The sequence below is a fragment of the Equus asinus genome, chromosome 10, assembly GCF_041296235.1.
Source record: "Equus asinus isolate D_3611 breed Donkey chromosome 10, EquAss-T2T_v2, whole genome shotgun sequence".
NCBI classification, from domain to species: Eukaryota; Metazoa; Chordata; class Mammalia; order Perissodactyla; family Equidae; genus Equus; species Equus asinus.
The window spans coordinates 54084038-54106401 of record NC_091799.1 but is presented as its reverse complement, the minus strand read 5'-3'; the positions used below and the strand labels follow the sequence as shown (position 1 = coordinate 54106401).

The 22364-nt window shown below is 62.4% G+C and overlaps 1 protein-coding gene and 1 long non-coding RNA gene across 10 annotated transcripts; one reads left to right on the top strand and one right to left on the bottom strand.

Annotated features, from left to right (window-relative positions):
• Positions 1 to 449: 449 nt before the first annotated feature.
• On the top strand, positions 450 to 21854 carry IL12RB1 (interleukin 12 receptor subunit beta 1). Of its 9 annotated transcripts, XM_070519448.1 has the most exons (18): positions 1003 to 1150; positions 2297 to 2359; positions 2457 to 2635; positions 3243 to 3357; positions 8052 to 8221; positions 8375 to 8468; positions 9463 to 9602; positions 12132 to 12165; positions 12638 to 12760; positions 13397 to 13479; positions 14258 to 14495; positions 16093 to 16260; positions 16946 to 17083; positions 17388 to 17543; positions 18732 to 18866; positions 19715 to 19811; positions 20314 to 20395; positions 21111 to 21854. In XM_070519448.1, exons 4-18 carry the CDS (start codon positions 3315 to 3317, stop codon positions 21462 to 21464), a joined length of 2055 nt encoding a protein of 684 aa, XP_070375549.1. In that variant the 5' UTR covers positions 1003 to 1150; positions 2297 to 2359; positions 2457 to 2635; positions 3243 to 3314; the 3' UTR covers positions 21465 to 21854. The 9 variants fall into 9 exon arrangements, with proteins under 9 accessions (XP_044629622.2, XP_070375553.1, XP_070375551.1 ...); XM_044773687.2 differs by lacking the exons at positions 2457 to 2635; positions 8375 to 8468 and adding an exon at positions 450 to 581 and having other exon boundaries at positions 982 to 1150; XM_070519446.1 differs by having other exon boundaries at positions 8052 to 8468.
• Positions 16832 to 18708, bottom strand: LOC123287112 (uncharacterized). The gene is made up of 4 exons (XR_011506412.1): positions 18571 to 18708; positions 18301 to 18372; positions 17068 to 17144; positions 16832 to 16969 (listed from the first exon to the last, which is right to left on the bottom strand). It is a non-coding gene; the product is annotated as an uncharacterized lncRNA (long non-coding RNA).
• Positions 21855 to 22364: the final 510 nt, after the last annotated feature.

Here is a 22364-nt window from a genome sequence, read left to right as displayed (position 1 = left end):
TGCTGGGCGCCCGACACTGGCTGGCCAGCTGCCCCTCAGAATCGGGATCTTCAGAGGAGGGCCTTCCTTCCTGCCCACCTGGGCCTCAGTTTCCCCAGAGGCTCTCCCCTGACCCTCAGCCTGCTCCTCAGTCCCCCTGGGCTCCATGAACATTTTTTTTTAGGTAAAAATCACGTAACATAGAATTAGCCATTGTAAAGTGTGCAATTCAGTGGCATCGAGTATGTGAAGTGTTGTACAACCATCACTTCCATCTAGTTCTAGAATGTTCCATCACCCCAAAAGGAGGCCCCTCCCCATGAGCAGCCCCTCCCCATCCCCCTCCCAGAGCCCCTGGCCACCACTGATCTGCTCCTGCCTCTGTGGATCCGCCTGCCCTGGACGTTTCCTACGTGGCGTCGCACAGCGCGTGGGCTGTCGTGTCCGGCTTCTCTCACTCAGCACGAGGTGTCAGGTTCGTCCACTGTGTTGCATGTGTCAGCTCTTCTCCATGGACATTTTGGGCCTTTGTTGACAGCAGAGAGAGGGGGTCAGAAACCAAGACTTTCAGAGGTTGAGAAACAGACACAGAGAAGAGTGAGGTGAGTCTAAAGGAAGCGAAGGGGCTGGGGTCTGGGAAGTGGAGAGGTGGCACGCAGAGGGGCCCAGGCTACAATGAAGGCTTCCGGCCGATTTGTTGGGAGAGTGAAGTCAGACGTCCCAGGACAGTGAGCTACCCGGTAGCTCCTGTGGGTCAGCAGTCGGCCAGCGACGGCTGAGATCCGGCCAGCGCCCAGGTCACCCGTGGGGCAGGCCCCCAGGGCCAACTTGGGTCTGGGGCCAGCAGAGCAGACCCGGGGCCCAGGGCCCACTCGCCCCGCGGGTGAGTTAGGCCGGGATGAGGCCGCCAGCCGGAGCTCACTTCCTGGGTTTTTCTTTCACTTTGACTTGGTCTGGGAGGGGCTGTAACATCGAACTTTTTTTTTTTTTTAATCCTTTTAGTCTTCTTTCTGGTTCAGCTTCAATGTGTTCCGGCGCAAGGACAGGGTGGCTGGGGCCTCGCTGGCGCGCGGAAGCTCATCCGTGGCCGCGGGCCTCCCAGGGGACCCCATGGGCCAGCCAGTGGCCAGGCTGGTGCCCGTGCTCCTCCTCCTGCTCCCCAAGCGGGGTGGTGAGTCCCCCACACTGTGCTCAGCTCTTCTTGCTGGGGGGGTGGGAGGCGCGTGTGTGTGGTGGGCCGTGCACGCGGGTCCCAGGGGGGTTCCCTGTCTCTGCGCCTCAGACGTCCCCTGTGTCATGGGAGACGGGCGATAAAGGCTTCTGGGGTCTCTGCTCTGGTCTTGATTTTGTCTTCTGTGCTTCTGTGGAATGGGCTGAATCTGTGAATCTTTTGCACCTCCCAGAGTTCAATGAGAGGGATAGAGAGCAAGTCTACAGATATACATGTATAAACAGGATATTATTAATATAGTAGATACAATATACATATACGCAATCTCTCTCTATCTTGTGCTATCAATGGGAAGGGGCTCAGCCTCCTGGGATGGCTGGTTTGGACTCTCATCCCAGGTTTGCCGTTGCTGCTCTGTGACCTCAGGCCACATCTTTGCCTCTCTATGCTTCAGTCTCCCTCTCTGTAAACTGTACATCAGCAGGGTGCTGACTCTTCAGATGGCTGCATTGAGTGCAGGAAGAGGGCTCAGAGTAGCTAGCTGGCCACATTGCAAGGTTTCACGGGATCAGGGAGGCCCGGAGACCAGTAACAGAGGGGGATGGGGAGCCCCTGAGGGCTTTGGAGGAGCAGCCCAAGAAGTTGCTGGCTGGCTGGCTGGATGGGTAGATGGGATGGTGGGTGGGTGGGTGGATGGGTGGATAGTTGGATGGATACATGGATGGATGTGCACATGGGAAGGTGCGTGGATGAGTGGATGGATGGGTGGGTGGGTGGGTGGATGTGCACATGGGAAGGTGGGTGGATGGGTGGATGAGTGGGTGGATAGTTGGGTGGATGGGTGGATGTGTACATGAGAAAGTGGGTGGGTGGGTGGATGGGTGGATGTGTACATGGGAAGGTGGGTGGGTGGGTGGATGGGTGGGTGGATAGTTGGGTGGATGGGTGGATGTGTACATGAGAAAGTGGGTGGGTGGGTGGGAGGGTGGGCAGGTGGATAGTTGGATGGATGGGTGGATGGATGTGTGCATGCATAGATGGGAAGGTGGGTGGGCAGGTGGATGGTCACTTGGTGAGCCCCCAGGCCCAGTCCCTCCCCCACGCAGAGAGAGGCCCAGAACGTCACTCTCCTCGTTGCCTTTGCAGCTGGATCCTGCAGCAGCAGTGGGTGCTGTTTCCAGGACCCGCCATACCCGGATGCAGACTCAGGTCTGGAGCCGGTCCCCACTGATGGGGGGTTGTGCTGGGCTGTGACTGCCTCATCCCTAGCAGCCCCTCCATCTGCCCCCTCCTGCCCCACCTGTAGCCTTGAGAGCACGGCCCGACAGCCTGGCGGCCAGCCCTCACGGAGCTGGGGGTTCCAGAGCCATCTCTGCGGCACGCCTCATCTCCTCCCAGGAGGGCCGCAGGGCCGGTGTCCACGTCTGCTTGGTTTGGTCAGCGTGGGGGGCTAAGCAGCTGTTACAGATTCTGAAGTCCCCCAAGGCAGGTGTTGCTGGAACATTTATGCTGTTGTGTACCCCACCAAGGGTCAGCCCCAGAGCAGGTGCCTCATCTGTTCCTCTGCTCAATAAATACTTACTGAGCACCTACTGAGTGCAGACAGTTCTAGACATGAGGGAGTCAGCTGTGAGCCCAACTGTCCTCCTGGGGTCACAACCTGGTGCAGCAGGTGGATAGTAGGGAAACAAATGCACACACTGCAGTGACGGTGATGTGCTGGGAGGAAGCAGAGCAGGGCAGGGTGGACAGGGAGGTGCTGCTTCTGGTTGGCTGGTAGAGGAGAAACTGGGATGTCAAAATCTAGAGGAAGGGCATTCCAGGCAGAGGGCACAGCATGTGCAAAGGTCCTGAGGTGGGACTGAGCAGGTGTCTGAAGACTGGTGAGGAAGCCAGTGTGGCCAGAGCAGGGTGAGCAGGGCAGATGGCAGGAGACAGGGCGGAGGGCATGGGAGGGGGCTGTGACCCACAGCGGTTTCAGGCTGAGGTGGCACTGGATTATATAAGTGGCAGAAAGGCTCCCCCAGGGGTGCTCAGCATGGAGGCTCCTGCACACTCTGGTGTGTTCTCAAACCTCTGGGATCTCCTCTAGGCTCGACTTCGGGCCCCAGGGATCTGAACTGCTACCGGACATCCAGCGCTGGTTACGAGTGCTCCTGGCGGTATGAGGGCCCCGCGGCCGGGGTCAGCCACTTCCTGCGCTGCTGGTGAGGATTCTGCATGCCTCTCCCCCTTGCCCCTTCCCCTGCGCCCCTGCCCCTGTGCCCCTGCGCCCCGCCCCTGTGCCCCTGTGCCCCTTCCCCTGCGCCCCTGCCCCTGCGCCCCTGCCCCTGTGCCCCTGTGCCCCTGTGCCCCTGCCCCTGTGCCCCTGTGCCCCTGTGCCCCTGTGCCCCGCCCCTGTGCCCCTGTGCCCCTGCCCCTGTGCCCCTGTGCCCCTGCCCCTGCGCCCCTGCCCCTGTGCCCCTGCGCCCCTGCCCCTGTGCCCCTGCGCCTGCCCCTGTGCCCCTGTGCCCCTGTGCCCCTGCCCCTGTGCCCCTGTGCCCCTGTGCCCCTGTGCCCCTGCCCCTGCCCCTGCCCCTGTGCCCCTGCCCCTGTGCCCCTGTGCCCCTGTGCCCCTGTGCCCCTGTGCCCCTGCCCCTGTGCCCCTGCCCCTGTGCCCCTGTGCCCCTGTGCCCCTGTGCCCCTGCCCCTGCCCCTGCCCCTGTGCCCCTGCCCCTGTGCCCCTGTGCCCCTGTGCCCCTGTGCCCCTGTGCCCCTGCCCCTGTGCCCCTTCCCCTGCGCCCCTGCCCCTGTGCCCCTGCGCCCCTGCCCCTGCGCCCCTGCCCCTGTGCCCCTGTGCCCCTGTGCCCCTGCCCCTGTGCCCCTGTGCCCCTGTGCCCCTGTGCCCCGCCCCTGTGCCCCTGTGCCCCTGCCCCTGTGCCCCTGTGCCCCTGCCCCTGCGCCCCTGCCCCTGTGCCCCTGCGCCCCTGCCCCTGTGCCCCTGCGCCTGCCCCTGTGCCCCTGTGCCCCTGTGCCCCTGCCCCTGTGCCCCTGTGCCCCTGTGCCCCTGTGCCCCTGCCCCTGCCCCTGCCCCTGTGCCCCTGTGCCCCTGCGCCCCTGCCCCTGCGCCCCTGCCCCTGTGCCCCTGCCCCTGCCCCTGTGCCCCTGTGCCCCTGTGCCCCTGTGCCCCTGCCCCTGTGCCCCTGCCCCTGTGCCCCTGCGCCCCTGCCCCTGCCCCTGCCCCTGCCCCTGTGCCCCTGTGCCCCTGCGCCTGCCCCTGTGCCCCTGCGCCTGTGCCCCTGCCCCTGTGCCCCTGCCCCTGCCCCTGCCCCTGTGCCCCTGTGCCCCTGTGCCCCTGCGCCCCTGCCCCTGTGCCCCTGCCCCTGCCCCTGTGCCCCTGTGCCCCTGCGCCTGCCCCTGTGCCCCTGTGCCCCTGCGCCTGCCCCTGTGCCCCTGTGCCCCTGTGCCCCTGCGCCTGCCCCTGTGCCCCTGTGCCCCTGTGCCCCTGCGCCTGCCCCTGTGCCCCTGTGCCCCTGTGCCCCTGTGCCCCTGCCCCTGTTCCCCTGTGCCCCTGTGCCCCTGTGCCCCTGCCCCTGCCCCTGTGCCCCTGTGCCCCTGCCCCTGTGCCCCTGTGCCCCTGGCCCTGTGTCCCTGTGCCCCTGCCCCTGCCCCTGTGCCCCTGTGCCCCTGCGCCTGCCCCTGTGCCCCTGTGCCCCTGCCCCTGTGCCCCTGTGCCCCTGCCCCTGTGCCCCTGTGCCCCTGCGCCCCTGTGCTCCTGTGCCCCTGCCCCTGTGCCCCTGTGCCCCTACCCCTGTGCCCCTGTGCCCCTGCCCCTGAGCCCCTGCCCCTGCCCCTGCCCCTGTGCCCCTGTGCCCCTGTGCCCCTGTGCCCCTGCGCCTGCCCCTGTGCCCCTGTGCCCCTGTGCCCCTGTGCCCCTGTGCCCCTGCCCCTGTGCCCCTGTGCCCCTGTGCCCCTGTGCCCCTGCCCCTGCCCCTGTGCCCCTGTGCCCCTGCCCCTGTGCCCCTGTGCCCCTGCCCCTGTGCCCCTGTGCCCCTGCCCCTGCGCCCCTGCCCCTGCCCCTGTGCCCCTGTGCCCCTGCCCCTGTGCCCCTGTGCCCCTGGCCCTGTGTCCCTGTGCCCCTGCCCCTGCCCCTGCCCCTGTGCCCCTGCGCCCCTGCCCCTGCGCCCCTGCCCCTGTGCCCCTGTGCCCCTGTGCCCCTGCCCCTGTGCCCCTGTGCCCCTGTGCCCCTGTGCCCCGCCCCTGTGCCCCTGTGCCCCTGCCCCTGTGCCCCTGTGCCCCTGCCCCTGCGCCCCTGCCCCTGTGCCCCTGCGCCCCTGCCCCTGTGCCCCTGCGCCTGCCCCTGTGCCCCTGTGCCCCTGTGCCCCTGCCCCTGTGCCCCTGTGCCCCTGTGCCCCTGTGCCCCTGCCCCTGCCCCTGCCCCTGTGCCCCTGCCCCTGTGCCCCTGTGCCCCTGTGCCCCTGTGCCCCTGTGCCCCTGCCCCTGTGCCCCTGCCCCTGTGCCCCTGTGCCCCTGTGCCCCTGTGCCCCTGCCCCTGCCCCTGCCCCTGTGCCCCTGCCCCTGTGCCCCTGTGCCCCTGTGCCCCTGTGCCCCTGTGCCCCTGCCCCTGTGCCCCTGCCCCTGTGCCCCTGCCCCTGTGCCCCTGCGCCCCTGCCCCTGCGCCCCTGCCCCTGTGCCCCTGTGCCCCTGTGCCCCTGCCCCTGTGCCCCTGTGCCCCTGTGCCCCTGTGCCCCGCCCCTGTGCCCCTGTGCCCCTGCCCCTGTGCCCCTGTGCCCCTGCCCCTGCGCCCCTGCCCCTGTGCCCCTGCGCCCCTGCCCCTGTGCCCCTGCGCCTGCCCCTGTGCCCCTGTGCCCCTGTGCCCCTGCCCCTGTGCCCCTGTGCCCCTGTGCCCCTGTGCCCCTGCCCCTGCCCCTGCCCCTGTGCCCCTGTGCCCCTGCGCCCCTGCCCCTGCGCCCCTGCCCCTGTGCCCCTGCCCCTGCCCCTGTGCCCCTGTGCCCCTGTGCCCCTGTGCCCCTGCCCCTGTGCCCCTGCCCCTGTGCCCCTGCGCCCCTGCCCCTGCCCCTGCCCCTGCCCCTGTGCCCCTGTGCCCCTGCGCCTGCCCCTGTGCCCCTGCGCCTGTGCCCCTGCCCCTGTGCCCCTGCCCCTGCCCCTGCCCCTGTGCCCCTGTGCCCCTGTGCCCCTGCGCCCCTGCCCCTGTGCCCCTGCCCCTGCCCCTGTGCCCCTGTGCCCCTGCGCCTGCCCCTGTGCCCCTGTGCCCCTGCGCCTGCCCCTGTGCCCCTGTGCCCCTGTGCCCCTGCGCCTGCCCCTGTGCCCCTGTGCCCCTGTGCCCCTGCGCCTGCCCCTGTGCCCCTGTGCCCCTGTGCCCCTGTGCCCCTGCCCCTGTTCCCCTGTGCCCCTGTGCCCCTGTGCCCCTGCCCCTGCCCCTGTGCCCCTGTGCCCCTGCCCCTGTGCCCCTGTGCCCCTGGCCCTGTGTCCCTGTGCCCCTGCCCCTGCCCCTGTGCCCCTGTGCCCCTGCGCCTGCCCCTGTGCCCCTGTGCCCCTGCCCCTGTGCCCCTGTGCCCCTGCCCCTGTGCCCCTGTGCCCCTGTGCCCCTGCGCCCCTGTGCCCCTGTGCCCCTGCCCCTGTGCCCCTGTGCCCCTACCCCTGTGCCCCTGTGCCCCTGCCCCTGAGCCCCTGCCCCTGCCCCTGCCCCTGTGCCCCTGTGCCCCTGTGCCCCTGTGCCCCTGCGCCTGCCCCTGTGCCCCTGTGCCCCTGTGCCCCTGTGCCCCTGTGCCCCTGCCCCTGTGCCCCTGTGCCCCTGTGCCCCTGTGCCCCTGCCCCTGCCCCTGTGCCCCTGTGCCCCTGCCCCTGTGCCCCTGTGCCCCTGTGCCCCTGCCCCTGCCCCTGTGCCCCTGTGCCCCTGCCCCTGCGCCCCTGCCCCTGCCCCTGTGCCCCTGTGCCCCTGCCCCTGTGCCCCTGTGCCCCTGGCCCTGTGTCCCTGTGCCCCTGCCCCTGCCCCTGCCCCTGTGCCCCTGTGCCCCTGCGCCTGCCCCTGTGCCCCTGTGCCCCTGCCCCTGTGCCCCTGTGCCCCTGCCCCTGCCCCTGTGCCCCTGCCCCTGTGCCCCTGTGCCCCTGTGCCCCTGCGCCCCTGTGCTCCTGTGCCCCTGCCCCTGTGCCCCTGTGCCCCTACCCCTGTGCCCCTGTGCCCCTGCCCCTGAGCCCCTGCCCCTGTGCCCCTGCCCCTGCCCCTGCCCCTGTGCCCCTGTGCCCCTGCGCCTGCCCCTGTGCCCCTGTGCCCCTGTGCCCCTGTGCCCCTGCCCCTGTGCCCCTGTGCCCCTGCCCCTGTGCCCCTGTGCCCCTGTGCCCCTGCGCCCCTGCCCCTGTGCCCCTGCCCCTGTGCCCCTGTGCCCCTGCGCCCCTGCCCCTGTGCCCCTGTGCCCCTGCGCTCCTGCCCCTGGACCATGCCCCTGCATCCCTGCTCTCAGACCTGTGCCCTTGGCCAGGCCCTTGCTCTTTCCTGAGCCTCAGCTTCTTGTGTGGGCAGGGAGGGTGGGGCTCTGCACTGTGGGGGTTCAGTTGGGTGGGCATCCCTATAGGGCAGCGATTAGGGTCCCTCTAGTCCTTCCTTCACCCTCCCCCCTCACTGACTCATCCGTCTGTCCATCCATTCATTGGGCCATTCATTTCTTCCTTCCCTCTGTTGCAGCCCATATTGGGAGATTCTGGGGTCCCCAAACACCTCAGTCTCAGGCTGATCCCCTGCCCCTGAGGAACCCCCAGGCTGGGGAGGGGTTATAAAAGGATGGGGGGATAAAAGGACAGAAAAGGATGCTGAGACGTGATGCACGCCATCTGCTGTGGCCACCGAGACACTCTGGGGTCCACTAGGACCCCACACTCAGCACCAACACCCTCCTTCCTGCAGCCTCAGGCCGGGGCGCTGCTGCTACTTCGCGGCCGGCTCAGCCACCACCCTGCAGTTTTCCGACCAGGACGGCATATCTGTGCTTTACAACGTCACGCTCTGGGTGGAATCCCGGACCGCGAACCGCACGGAGAAGTCGCCTGAGGTTACCCTGCAGCTGTACAGCTCAGGTCAGCACCCTGTTCTCCTCCTCCTCCCGGCTGTCCCCTCGTCACCCAAGAAGCCTCTCGTCCTCCAGCCTAGACCTGGGGGGGGTGCTGGGCCCTGGCGAGAGGCTTGGTACTGCCGGCCGCTCTCACACCAGACACTGTTGCGTGTCTCAGGGGGGTCTCTCGTGGTTCCCGTCTGAATCCCCGAGTGCTGGACGCGGAGGTTGCTTCTGGCTCTGCCCTGAGGCCGCATGCTGCAGGGACCCTGGTGGGTCTTTAACATCTGTTTTCATGCTGCAAAACATTCATCTAGCATATCGTCGTTGAGCGGCTACCGTGTGCCATGGCGAGTCAAAGGGGACATGGGCGAGGCCAATGGAGGTCGCACGCAGCCCAGGGCTGGGACGAGGGCGAGGCAAGCAAGGCACCACCCTGGGCACAAAATTTTAACGGGAAGCCAAAAACTCAGCAGTCAATATAGACAATACTGTAATGTAATATTTTAAAAAAATCAAAATTAATGCAAAAAATAATCCTCGATGAATAAAATATCAACATTTTAAAGAAAGACAAGATCGACCCTGTGTTTGTCCAGCCTTGCCTCACTTGCCTTTCCCTGCTCCCTGCACCACCCTGCCTTCACGGAGCCCAGATTCAAGTGGGGATGGTGAACAAGGCGTGATCATCACACAAGGGGAGATACTACTGGGGGGTCAAGGAGGCCTCCAGCTCAAGATGAGCCCTGAAGGATAAGAAGGATCCAGCAGGAATTAAGGTGGAAAACATGTTCCAGGCAGAGGGCACAGCAAGCGCAAAGGCCCTGAGGTAGACTCTTCCTCCCTCTGTGGCATGAAATGACCAAGATGCAGAAAGAGAGACAGATGTCTCTCCTTGGGCCAGGCTACTTGAAGTGGGTCTAAAATAGTGAGATTTCCCTAAAAATCCTCCAGAAAATAGAATCAATTCATTACCTTCTCATCAGCAATTGACAAAAGCGACTGTCTCGCCACAACCTTGCCAGCAATGGGTGTTAGTATTTTAAAGCTATCTTCACTAACAGGATCCTGTGCATAAATCTTGACTCTTTGACCCATAGATCCCCAGGCTTAAGTGGGACCTGCAAGGGTGTCCCTGACTCACATTTGCAGGATGCAGTTGGTGACCCTGGGGCAGGCGGGGCATGGGTGGATTTTCTGGAATTTTCGGGACCAACAATTCACACACCTGCCAGCTTCCCTCTCCAACCCCATCTCTGCTTCCAGTTAAATACGACCCTCCACCAGGAGATATCAAGGTGTCCAGGGTGGCGGGGCAGCTGCGCATGGAGTGGGAGATGCCCACCCGCCAGGGTGGGGCCGAGGTGCAGTTCCGGCACCGGACGCCTGGCAGCTCGTGGAAGTTGGTGAGTTTGTCCCCCAGCTCAGCAGTGTGCACAGGCCTGTCCCAGGACACCTTCACTCCCCAAATCTGTCTCCCCATCTCTACATCTGTCACCCCTCCCGCCCGGCCTCTACTCTTGCCCACGTCCAACCTCGGGGGTCTCTGACACTCAGATCTCATCACGACCTCCTTGGTTCCCCGTTGCCCCCGGGAGAGCATCCTCATCCTCAGCTGGCCCCAGCTCCCGCCCCCGCCTCGTGGCTCCACCGGCCGCCTCCTGAGTGGCCGTTGTTCTCTGCCTGTGCCCTGGGTTTCCAGCCTCCCTGCCTTTGCACATGCAGTTCCCTCCACCGGAGCAGAGGCCAGTCCGGCTCACCTTCAGGGCCCCGGTCTGGGGCCTCCTCTTCCAGGAAGCTGCCCTTCCACCCGCTCCTTCCTTTCTTCCTCCATTCCTGCATTTTGCTTATTGAGGTATGATCGACACATGATGTTCGAGTAGTTTCAGGCGGACAGCATGATGATTCGATGTTTGTGTAGTGTGACACAGTCACTGGCATAAGTCTAGGTACCATCCATCACTGGATGCAGTGCAGATTCTCTTTCCCTGTGATGAGAACTTTAAGACCTACTCTCCTAGCAATTTTCAAATATGCAGTACAGTGTCGTTAACTGCAGTCCCCACGCTGCACCTCACATCCCCAGGACTGACCTAGACTTCCAAGGGAAGTTTGTACCTTTTGACCCTTCACCCCCTTCACCCACCCACACCCTCCACCTCTGGCAGACACCAATCTGTTCTCTGTATCTTTGAGTTTGAATTTTTGTCTGTTTTGTTTTTTAGATTCCACATGTAAGTGAGGTGATATGGTATTTCTCTTTCTCTGTCTGACTTATATCACTTAGCATAATGCCCTCAGGGTCCATCCATGTTGTCACAGATGGCAAGAGCTCCTCCTTTTTCATGGCTGAGTAGTATTCCATTGCATATATATACCACACCTTCTTTATCCGTTCCTCCATCGATGGGCACTCAGGCTGTTTCCCCATCTCAGCTCTTGTGACTAATGCTGCTGTGAACACGGGGTGCACATATCTCTTCGAGTTAGTGTTTTTCATTTCCTTCAGAGAAACACCCAGAAGCAGAATTGCTGGATCATATGGTGGTTCTATTTTCAGTTTTTTAAGGAACCTCCATCCTGGTTTCCACAGTGGCTACCCCAGTTTCCGTTCCCCCGAGAGTGCCCAGGTGTCCCTTTTCTCCACATCCTTGCCAGCGCATCCTCTCCTGCCTCCTGTCTCCTGCCTTCTGACAGGTGTGAGGCGGCATCGCATCGTGGTTTTGATTGGTGTTCCCTGGCGATCAGTGGCCCTGAGCGTCTTTCCACAAGCCTGGTGGCCATCTGTACATCTTTGGACCTTCCTTCATTCTTTCGCTTTCTCTGTCACCCCCTGCTGTTCCTCCAGGCGGGGCGATCCTGGGCCTGCCAGAGACCCCAGCCCCGACCCAGTCCCCAGGAAGCCCCGGTTCCAGGGAGCCAGAGAGCACCAGCCTCTGATCGTGGCCAGTCTCCTCCCCCAGACTGGGAGCATCTTGAGGGCAGGGAGCCGCCTCAGCTTCGGCCCCGTCTTCCCTCCAAATGTGCCCCTGCCTGAGCCTCAATTTCCCCATCTGGTGAAGGGGTGCTGATCATAGGAGGCAGGTGACATGGGGCCCCTGACGGGAAGCGGCTTCCCTCTGTTTTATTTCCAGCCCCTAAGCTGGTCTACACTCTGCACGAGGCCCTCTCAGCCCCCTGCCAGATGAGGAAGCTGAGGCTCAGGAGGCGGGTGCCTCTCAGGGTCACACAAGGACCAGAGGGCAGGCTGGGTCCTGGCTCTCCTGACCCCTAACACAGCAGACAGCTTTTGCCCTCTAAAGTCATTTTAAAGAAAATTATAAAATAATTTTGCTTCCAAACATAACTTTTTTTTTTTTGAGGAAGATTAGCCCTGAGCTAACATCTGCCAATCCTCCTCTTTTTGCTGAGGAAGACTGGCCCTGAGCTAACATCCGTGCCCATCTTCCTCTACTTTATATGTGGGACGCCTACCACAGCATGGCTTGCCAAGCGGTGCCATGTCCGCACCCGGGATCCAAACCGGCAAACCCCGGGCCACCAAAGCGGAACGCGCGCACTTAACCGCTGCGACACTGGGCCGGCCCCAACAAAAGTAATCTTTCGAATAAGCGTTTAATTTTGGGATAATCTGAGATTTTCAGAAAAGTTACAAAGAAGCGCAGAGAGCACCTGCAGAGCCCTCCCTCCTGTTACTGTCCTGCCCGCCGGGGGTGTTTGTCCCGACGATGGGATAAGCATGGGGACACTGCCAGGAACTGAACTCCGGAGCTTATCTGGCTGCCACCAGTTTTTCCAAGAATGTCCTCTCTCTGCTCCTGGGTCCAGTTTGAGGTCCCACGTCACATTTGGCAGAATCACTGTTTAAAATTTCAAAAGAGCTAAGATTTTTCAACACCAAATGTAAACAGTACATAAATATGGTCTTGTCCTAGGGCGACTGTGGACTGCAGGATGACGCTGGCTTCGGTGAGAATAAGAATAGTAACAACAGCTGCAGCAAGTTAGCATTAATTGAGCACCTACTGTGTGCCAGGCCCAGTGCTAAATTCTTTGTATCTTTGTTGCTCCGCCCTGTAGTTCAGTATTGGATTATGCCCATTTCACAGGTGAGGAAACAAAGGCTTGGGGGTGAGAAGCCATTGGCCAAGGTCACATCCCAAGGGGTGGCCTTGCTGGGACTTGAACCTGGGACAGGTGAAGAAGCGGGTGATCCTCAAGGCCCCAGGAGGACAGGGTGTGGCCTGTTCCTGCCATGTCCCCAGGGCCCGGCACACAGTTGACTCTCAATAAGTCTATGTACACAGTTGGCACTCAATAAAGGCATGTATACAGTTGGCACTCAATAAGTTCACGGTGACTAAGTGAGCAGTGCCAAGCCCCAGACACCCCCAGGTGTGGGACAGCCCCTCGGCCTGATGTTTGACCTGTTTCTCCCCAGAATCGTGCCTCTGCCCCATGGAGACCGATGCGGTCCAGGAATTCCAGCTTCGGCGGCGGCGCAGGCCAGAGGCCCCGGGAGGTCTCTGGAGCAGCTGGAGCAGCCCTGTGTGCGTTCCCCCTGGTGAGAACAACTGAAGCACAGAAACAGGGCTGGGCGTCAGAAACACGGCAGTGGGTATAGAAATCAGGCGACGAGTGTTAGAAATTAGGTGACGGGAGACATTAGGGAAAATTCATGCAAGGAGGCAGGGCAGAGAGTGAGTGTCAGTTTGTAAAATGTGACCAATCCGTAATCTAAAGAGAAAACGTTTCTCAGTCTGTCTCTCCTTCCAGTTCGTGTGGTCAGCCTTCAAAGGAGGCCTCTTTTAAAGGAGGCGAAAGTGGCTGTGTCGTCGGGAGACGTGGCGCTGCAGGAGGGCGGGGGGGCGGGGCGGGGAGGCTGGCGTCCTCCTGCCCAAGTGCATGTTTGCTGGGAAACAACTCCAAGAGATGTTTTTAGATTTTTTAAATGTGGTAAAAATACACACAACATAAGAAGTACCATTTTAACCGTTTTAAGTGTCCAGGTCAGTAACGCCGAGCGCAGTCACGCTGCTGAGGAATGAATCTCCGAGTTCTCAGATTTGGAAACTATTTAACAAGGCAGGGGAACACTGTGTCTCAGGGGAGAGAAGGGCAGGGTCCTGGGCCCCCCTCCGACCGTGAGGAGGCCGAGGAAGGGCACCCCCCGTGTCACTGTCTTGCTGTCTCATTGCAGAAAACCCCCCCGAGCCCGAGGTGAGGTTCTCAGTGAAGCAGCTTGGCCACAATGGGAGGAGGCAGGTGACCCTGGAGGGGCAGGTAATGGGGTGTCACAGGGCTGTGGGGTGACCTTCCTGGCAGGGAGGAGGAGACGAGGCTGGAGTGGGGGTGTACAAGTGGGAGATGGAGGGAGATGAGATGTGGAGGTGGCGAGGACTGGGCAGACTGTGAGTTTACCTCTGAAGGTAATGGGGAGCCATGGAGGGTGTGTGAGCAGAGGAGGAACAGGGTTGGACTCAGGTGTCCACAGGTTCCCTCTGGCTGCCTTCAGGGGAACAGATGGTGGGGGGCTCGGGTGGAAGCTGGGAGGCCAGGAAGGAGGTGACCGCGTAGGTCTGAATGGGAGATAATTTCTTTGAAGTCCCCTAACCAATTAAGGGCAGTCTAATTAACCCCCATTTTACAGGGAAGGAAACAGGCACAGAGGGAGAAGCCTCTTGCCAGAGTCAGGGGCACAACCCCCCAGTATTTCATGCATTGGCTTCACCCCCATTGACTGGGCTAGGTCCCGGGTGGGCTGTCACCATAAGGCGCAGACAAGCCCCTTTGCTGCCTGGGTTTCCTCTGCTTTGAACTCCTTTTCTTAGAAGTTTCCTGGCTTCAGGTGACCGGGTCCAAAGATGAAAACATTTTTTTGGCTGGCTCCCCGGGGGTTTTGCCAAACGACTCCTTCCTCAAACCCGAGGGCCCTGCCTCTGAACGCGGTTTCCCAGCAGCCTCGCCACCGTGCAGGCCGGTTATCCCTTACACGCCCGGGGGCACGCGGCCACCGCGCCCTGGGGTCGGCGCTCAGGGCCCCGCGCTCCCGCCCCCGCAGCCGCCGCCGCTCGAGCTCCCGGAAGGCTGCCGCGGGCCGGCGGCGGGCGTGCAGGTCGCCTACCGCGTCCGCCTGCGCATGCTGTCCTGCCCGTGCCAGCCTCACGCCGCCAGGACGCTCCGCCTGCCGCGCACGCTCCTGCTGTCGGGCGCCGCCTACGACCTGGCCGTCGTCTCCCGGACCCGCCTCGGCCGCGGCCCCAACCGCACGTGGCACATCCCGGCGGCCGAGCGCCCAGGTGCGGGATCGCGCGCGCGGGGGGCAGCGCGGGCTTCTAGCAGGTTCGGGCTGCGAGCCGCCGCCGCGCAGGCCGCTGGTTTCTGTAAGTGAAGTTGTGTCGGGACCAGGGCCGGGATCAGGGTGTGGTGAGCGAGGCAGCACCGTGCAAGGACAGGACTGACCCTATCTTCATTTAAAATCTTGGTGTTTTGCTCACTTTATATATATTCATATATTAAACATACATATACTTTTTATATAATGGAAAAATCGAGACATATTTATGTATATATGTATGTATATACACATATATATTTTATTGAAGCGAAATGCACATAGCAAAATTAACAATTCAGGGACGTTTAGTTCATTCACAATGTTGTGCGACCATCACCTCTAATTCCAGAACATTCCATCACAGTAAAGGAGACCCCATTCTCATGAGCACTCCCTCCCTGTCCCCTTCCCCAGCCCCTGGCCGCCACTCTTCTGCTGTCTGTCTCTGTGGATGTGCCCGTGCTGGACGTTTCCTGTAAATGGGATCGTACTGTGTGGCCTTTGGCGTCTGGCTTCCCTCACTTGGCGTGAGGCTTTCTAGGTCCTTCCACGCTGTAGCGCATGTCAGGGCCTCGGTGCTTGTTATGACTGAGTACTAGTCCCTTGTGTGGATGGACCACACTTTCTTTCTTTATCCACAGACAGACATTTGGGCTGTTTCCACCTTTTGACAATTGTGAACAGTACTCATTACATATTTTTTAATTCATTTTGATTTTTTTAAAATATTGCCTTAAAATGGTGTTTATGACTGTTTATGACCATGTCCTTTGGAGTCTCCTTACACTTTGGGTCTGCTGCCCACCTCGCTCACCTCACCCTGGTCCTGGCCCTGCTGAGCACCCAGCATCCTTGTGAGGGCGGGGCTACTACGAGGATGCCCATTTCAGAGATGAGATAACCAATGCTCAGACAGGTGAAGCCACTTGCCAGGGTGGCACAGCAGCGAGTCTGTCAGCTCCTGGTCTAGTTTGGGCCATGGCCTTGCTGTGTGACCTTGGGGCAGTGGCTCTCCCTCTCTGAGCCTCAGTTTCTGTATCATTGAGGTGATCATAGCAAAGTGGCATAGGCCTGGTGCATAAAAAGTGCTCAATAAGTGGTAGTCGTGGTCCCCAGAACGGGAAGCAGTACTTGCCTCCCTGAGGTTGTTGCAGGCACCCTTGCTGTAGGGAGTGGGAGAGATGAGCCCCGGGGACTAAGTGGGTGTGTCCTCAGGCCTCCGAGCTCTGGTCAGGGCCATCCTGCGCCACACCCACGCACCGCTGGGCGAGGCGAGTGGTGGGGGGCCGTATGTGCTGGAGGGGAGACGCCCCCCCATGCTGGCGGGGGCAGTCAGGGCCGTCTGAGGAGCAATGGTGGTGGGCATCCTGGCGGGAACCCACGGTCAGCTGAGAAGGGCTCTGTTCATTGAGACAGCCCCTGGCGTCCCCGCCGCGCCCGGCCGTGTGGGGAGACCGAGGCAGACCCTGCGGCTCCCGGCCCGTGGCGAGGGCCCGGTGCAGGGGCAGGACGGCGGCTGCAGGAGCCGCTGCCGTGATGTCCCTCCTCGTCTTTTCCAGAACCGGGGGCTCTGAGTATCAGCGCCGGAGCCCATGGGACCACCCTGCGCTGGCCAGCCCGGGCCCAGGGCACGACATACTGCATTGAGTGGCAGCCCCAGGGCCAGGACGGGAGCCTCACCACCTGCACCCTGACTGCACCCGAGGACCAGGACCCCGCTGAAATGGGTACGTCATGTCGGTTGTCCTGCCTCTGCCTCTGCGCCCTCCGTCAGAGCTCCCGGTTGGCTCAGACCTACGGGGGCCGGATACAGGGGGTGTTTGAGACCCACAGAGCTCTTGCCACTTGCTTGAGGCCACACGGGAGTGGAGACGGGCCCAGACTTGGGCTCTGCCACCCGTGCGGGTCTAGAGCCCCTGCCAGGACCCTGGGGTGTCAGGGCTCAGCCCCGGGCAGGCTGCACCCCACAGGCAATGAGTGTTTGTTGAATGCTCGCCCATGCCCGAGAAGGTGGCAGCTGGAAGATGCTGGTGGCAAATTAATGAGGCCTCTGGAGGGAAGGGGGCTATATGGCCCAGGCACCCTCTCACTCTGCCACTTCCTACCCTGAGCCTGGCCACCAGGGCCCGGGAAGCCTCAGCGTCATCCTGGCCCTTGAGGAGCTCCCAGCCCGGGATGGCAAAGCTGGATACAGCCGCCCCTGGCCTCAGGGAGTGAAGGCTGGGCTGGAGGGGTGGGGACGGTTGGAGGGAGGCATAGGGAAGGGATACTGGAGGAGGGACGTTGGTGCAAGGGCTTTGAAGCATGAGTAGGAGTGCTCTTGGAGTTCCTGGTGGATGGCACAGCCAGTGCAAAGGCGCAGAGACAGAAACACAATCTGCTGACTGACCTGGTCCTTGGTCATTCTTCCAGCAACCCACAGCTGGAGCTGGGCGTCTGCAGTGATGGCACAGAGGGCATGTTACTACATCACCATCTTTGCCTCTGAGCGCCCAGAGAAGCCCACCTCATGGTCCACAGTCTTGTCCACTTACCACTTTGGAGGCAATGGTGAGCTGTCCAATCCTGTAGGTGGTCTCCAGGGTGGTCTCCTGGAGGCCTGGGCAGTGGCCTTGGGTGTCAGGAGGAGAGAATGAGTAGTCAGAGGCACCTACTGTGTGTTGCGCTCAGTCGACTCCTAGGACCCCCGAGCGACACCGCCCCATTTTACAGGAAAGGAGACTGAGGCTCCGAGCCGGGCAGTGAGCGCCTGAGTGCTGGAGCCAAGGTCCCGGGTCTGGGGTGGTGCTGGGTGGGGCTTGCAGGTAGCGCTGGGCGGGCTCTTGGGGTGACTGGGCAGGGGTGTCGGTTGCAGCCTCGGAGGCCGGGAGCCCACAGCGCGTGTCGGTGAAGCAGCTGGGCCGGGACTCGGTGTCTGTGGCCTGGACGCCGTCCCTGCTGAGCACCTGCCCCGGCGTCCTGAAGGAGTATGTCGTGCGCTGCTGGGAGGAGGGCAGCGGCCGGGGCTCAGGTATGTGAGGCTGTGCAGGCCGGGCCAGGCTGGGGAGGAAGAGCTCGGGGCTTGAGTGCCACCTTGCTGTGTGACCTCGGCACCTCGCTGCCCCTCTCTGGGCCTTGGTTTTCCCACCCATAAAACAAGACAGTTGGACTCAAGGGTCTTGACTGCTGGCTCCTTCCAGACCCCCCCGAAGAGGGCCTGGTGGGCATTGGCTGGGGGCTGGCAACTCCCCGGCTGCATGGATGGCAGTCTGTTATGTGTCTCAGCAACTCAACTCCCGTGGCGTGGAGACAGCTGTCTCCATTCCAAGATGGAGAAACCGAGGCTGGAGAGAGAGTCACCTGCCCAAAGGTTAAGCAAGCCTGTCTGAGCTCAGACATGTGCCCCTTCCCGCCCCTTCAGAGGGAAAGAAGCTTGAAGGGCTGGGCGGGGGGGCGGGGTTTCCCCGCGGGCTCCACCCCCGGGACAGCGCGGCCTCCCCCACCGCCTGCCGCAGCCCCCGCCAGGAGCAGCGCATCTGCGGAAACCGATTTGCCAAAGGTCGGATTGCTGAAGATTAATGCGCCAAATGACCATTCAGCGAAATTCACCAATTTCCCCCCAATTTCTTTGGAGGAATATTCCTCTTGAATATAGACAAAAAACAATATGGATTTAGAGTTCTAGGAATTTTTTCTTTCTGATGACAGCCAACAACTGCATTCTCATTGGAAAGGGTTTTTACGAGGGGCGTTATTTGTCCCCGTCTCCCCATCCCACGAGCACTTACTGAGGTCCTCCTGTGCGCCGAGATGCTGGGCTACCGGGGGAGCAGGATAGACAGTTCACGCTGACCTTGACCCTAGAGCCGGGAAGGAGGTGACGCAGGAGCCCCTGGGGCATCTGGGGAAAGGGAGGGCCGGCAGTGCAAAGGCCCTGCCGTGGGGCTGAGCCTGCGCCTGCCGGGAGCAGAGAGGAGGCAGCGGAAGCGGCTGGAGGGGACCGAGCATGCAGCGGGTGGAGCGAGAGGGGCAGAACTGAGAAAATCAGCATCACTCACGGAATATTTGCATGAAGCCGATTCCTCCAAATAAGCTTGCGGGGAGCGGCTGCCCTAGGAAGGGCCTTCAGCAGAACGTCCACGAGCCCCGGCCTCCAGGGGGCTCGGCTGGCCTCCGGGGAGCCCGGGGTCCGTGACCCGTGGCTGCCTCCGTCCCGCAGAGCTGCCCGTGAAGCCCACGGAGACCCGGGCCACCCTGGGCGGCCTGCGCGCCGGCGCCGCCTACACGGTGCAGGTGCGCGCGGACACGGAGACGCGGCGCGGCGCCTGGAGCCCGCCCCACCGCTTCAGCGTCGGTGAGTGGGGCCCCGCGGGCTCCCCCGGCCCTGGCCTCCCCCGAGTCCGCGAGCAGCCCCGCCCTGCCCCTTGGTCCTTCCTCCCTGCCTCCCCGTGCATCGCCATCGAGAAAGTTCCAGCCGGACCTCTTCCTCCTCCTTCCCTGGTCTTGTCTCCTGCAGCTTCTCTTCTGGAACCTTCTCTCACACTCCTGAGGCCTTGCGCATGCATGTCCTGTGCCTCAAAAGCCCCCTCTTTAGGAAGCCCTCCATGCTTTCCTCTGGGCACCCCCCCCCCCCCGCCCCGTGACTGACTCTCCTCCCAAGAGTGACACCTTGGGAGTGGGTGGGGGGGCCTGTGCCTCCCCCAGCTGGGGGGTCCTGAGGAGGAAGGAGCAGGAGGGCTGTTTATTGAGTGAATGAATGAATAAGTCTAGATGACTCCCTTCACCATCACAAAGATAAGGATGTGGGTCCCGCTGTCTTGAGGTGTGTGGCCATCAGAGATTTGAAGACCAAATCATCTTCTCCCTGCCAACGTCGCTGCCTGTCATCCTCGCAGTGAAATCCGACCCCGAGAGGACCAGGGCTTCAGGCTCCGTGGGCGGGAGGTCTGGGTCCAGGGCCGCCTGGGTCCACATGCAGGAGCTGGAGCCGCAGGGCCCGAGCACCGCCTGCACGCCAGGCCTGGATCCCAGTCACGGGCGGGGGGTCCCTGCCCTCCCACTTCACAGACCAGGAAACAGAGGCTGGGAGGGGCCCTGGCTGCCAGGGGCGGCAGCGGGGCAGGCGATGGGGCCAGCCTCCCAGCTCCCTCCCCGGGGAGGCGGAGGGGCCCCTCCAGCAAGCTCTCTCACCCTCACCCGCAGAAGCTCAGGTTTCCGAGTTGTCCGTCGTCCTCGTGTCTCTGGGGAGCTTCGTGAGCGTCCTTCTCCTGGGCACCCTGGGGTACCTCGGCCTAAGCAGGTGACCCCCCCGCCCCCGCAGGAGCCGTGAGAGTGATGGTAGTGCCATTCACACCAGTTAGATGTTTGTGCCCACTTCACAGATGGTAAAACAGGCCCAGGTGGGAAGGCTAAGGCGCCCAGCAGTGGGGCAGAGCCAGGATTCAAACTCGGGTCTGTCAAGTTCCCGCACCGGCTCCCCCAGCTCATATCCTCACTCCCTTTATAGCCTAATAGACATGAAACAAGTCAGGACAATAGAAAAGCAAGAACAGGGGCCAGCCCGGTGGCACAGCGGTTAAGTGCACACACTCCGCTTCGGTGGCCCGGGGTTCGCCGGTTCAGATCCAGGGTGCACACATGGCACCACTTGGCATGCCATGCTGTGGTAGGCGTCCCACGTATAAAGTAGAGGAAGATGGGCATGGATGTTAGCTCAGGACCGGTCTTCCTCAGCAAAAAGAGGAGGATTGCGAGAACATACAGAAGCACCACTCCTCTGACCGGCTCCCCTCCATCCCCAGAGCCATCCGGCACCTGTGCCCGCCCCTGCCCACGCCCTGTGCCAGCACCGCTGTCGAGCTCCCTCACAGCCAGGGGAAGCAGGTAAGGTCTCCTTTTCTAATTCCGGGTTCTGTTTGTTGGGTTCATACTCGGGGCCAGGGCTTTGCTGAGTGATGGCCACGCAGTAGCTCATTTTGTTCTCCCCCAACCCACTGACGCAGGGCCTCCAGACACCTGCCCTATTTTGCAGATGGGCAAGCAGAGGCCCAGAGAGGGACCTCCTGTGGGTCATTTGCTAGCAGCGGAAACAGATTCAAAGTGGCTTCAACAGAAAGGGAACCTGATTAACAAACAAACAAACAAACAAAATCCCAGGGTGGTGGGCTTCAGGCATGGCTGGATGCAGGGCCTAGGGCTCCATCTCTCTGTGCTGCTGGCCGGGGCTCAGCCTTCCCTCGGTGGAAGCAGAGTGTCCATTTTCCCCATTCACTGGAGCAGAAGTCTCAGGGGCATGCCCCTGGGTCACATGCCCATCGCGGAGCCTGTCCCCGGAACCAGGGGGCTAGCTGCTCTGATTGGCTGGGCCAGGATCACATTCCCGGCTAAGAGCTGGGGTGGGGCCACTGCCCTGCCCAACCACGTCAACTGGGAGAAGAGGAGGCCGATTTCTCAGAGAGCAGTGGGGACCCTTCCGACTGATCCTCCACTTGGTCTCAGGGCTTGAGAGAATTTAGCCAGCAGGGGCCTGGCCCACGCCCTCCTTGTGTGGGTGGGACATAGGGCCCTGCCCACAGCCTCAGCCGTTCTCCTTCTCCAGGCTTGGCAGTGGATCAGCCCGGCAGACTTCCCGGAGGAGTCGTCCCCAGAAAAGGTCCTGGTGGTGAGCATGCCCTGCGACAAACACGAGGAGACCGACCTGGACACACCTGAGCCTCTTGAGGAGAAGCCGAAGCCGCCTCGGGGTGCTCCTGAGCCGGCCCTGGACACGGAGCTGCCTTCGGAGGACGGCAGACAGGTGCAAGAACACCTAGAGGCCGCCGCCCCGGGGCCTGGCGGGCAGGACGGTCTGGAGGGCAGCCGTGCCCAGGCGGCTGGACTCCTTCTGCTCCTGGGAGATCGAATGCAGAGCCCCAGGTTCCGTGACCCTGGGCACCCGGGCCTGGAGGCCTGAGGGAGAAACGCGAGCTTGCACCTCATCTGGCGGTCAGAAAGACCCGTGATCACAATCAAGACGGCTGGCTAAGTGCTCCTTGCATCCCCAGCCTGTCCCATCCAGACACTCGCGGGATGTGCTGAATCCCCATCACTACCTTGAGAGGTCGTGGCTGTTCTGTTTTACAGAGGTGACCACTGAGGCTCAGAGAGGGCAAGTGCCTAGCCTAAAGCCACACAGCACGGACAGAAGTCAAAGCCAGGCCAAGTGACCTTAATCCCATTTTCACCCCTTGCCTCTGGTGCCACTGACCCTCCTCCTCCCACCTACTCTGTCCAGCACCCGTTGTGACATGTCCTGTGGTGGAAACCCTAGAAACCACCAAGAAACGGACACTGCTACACCCGGGCCCAGGCCTGACATCCATGGGGCTGGGACGGGCGCTGTCATTGGCCTGTTTGGGGGGAATAGCCTAGCGGGGGGCCCATAGGGGGCTCATGCTGATCCTAGGGTCCTGGGCCGGACGTCCGGTCCCAGGAGCACTGGATGGGGAGTCTGGGTGCCGAGCTCCGGGCTGCACCGCAGGGTCTCCAGGCTCGGAGGATCTAGGTGTGTTGAAAGGAGGGGTGCTCTGACCGTTCTGGGGGAGGCGATGGCCCCTCTCCGGCCTCAGTCTCCTTCTCTGTCAAACGGCTGGGGGGGGAGTGATCATGTTAAGCTCGCAGAGCTGCGGAGGGGGGGGGGGCTGAGGCCTAATGAACGGGCCGGTGGGTGGCCGTCCGCCGAGGCCCGAGGCCTGGAGGCCTGCGCCCAACGCCCCCGTGGAGAACTCCCTCCCTCCCTCCCACATTTATCAGGCTCGCCCTCTGCGCGCGGGAGCACCCAGTGCGGGGGCGGAGCGGGCGGGCCCTGGGGACG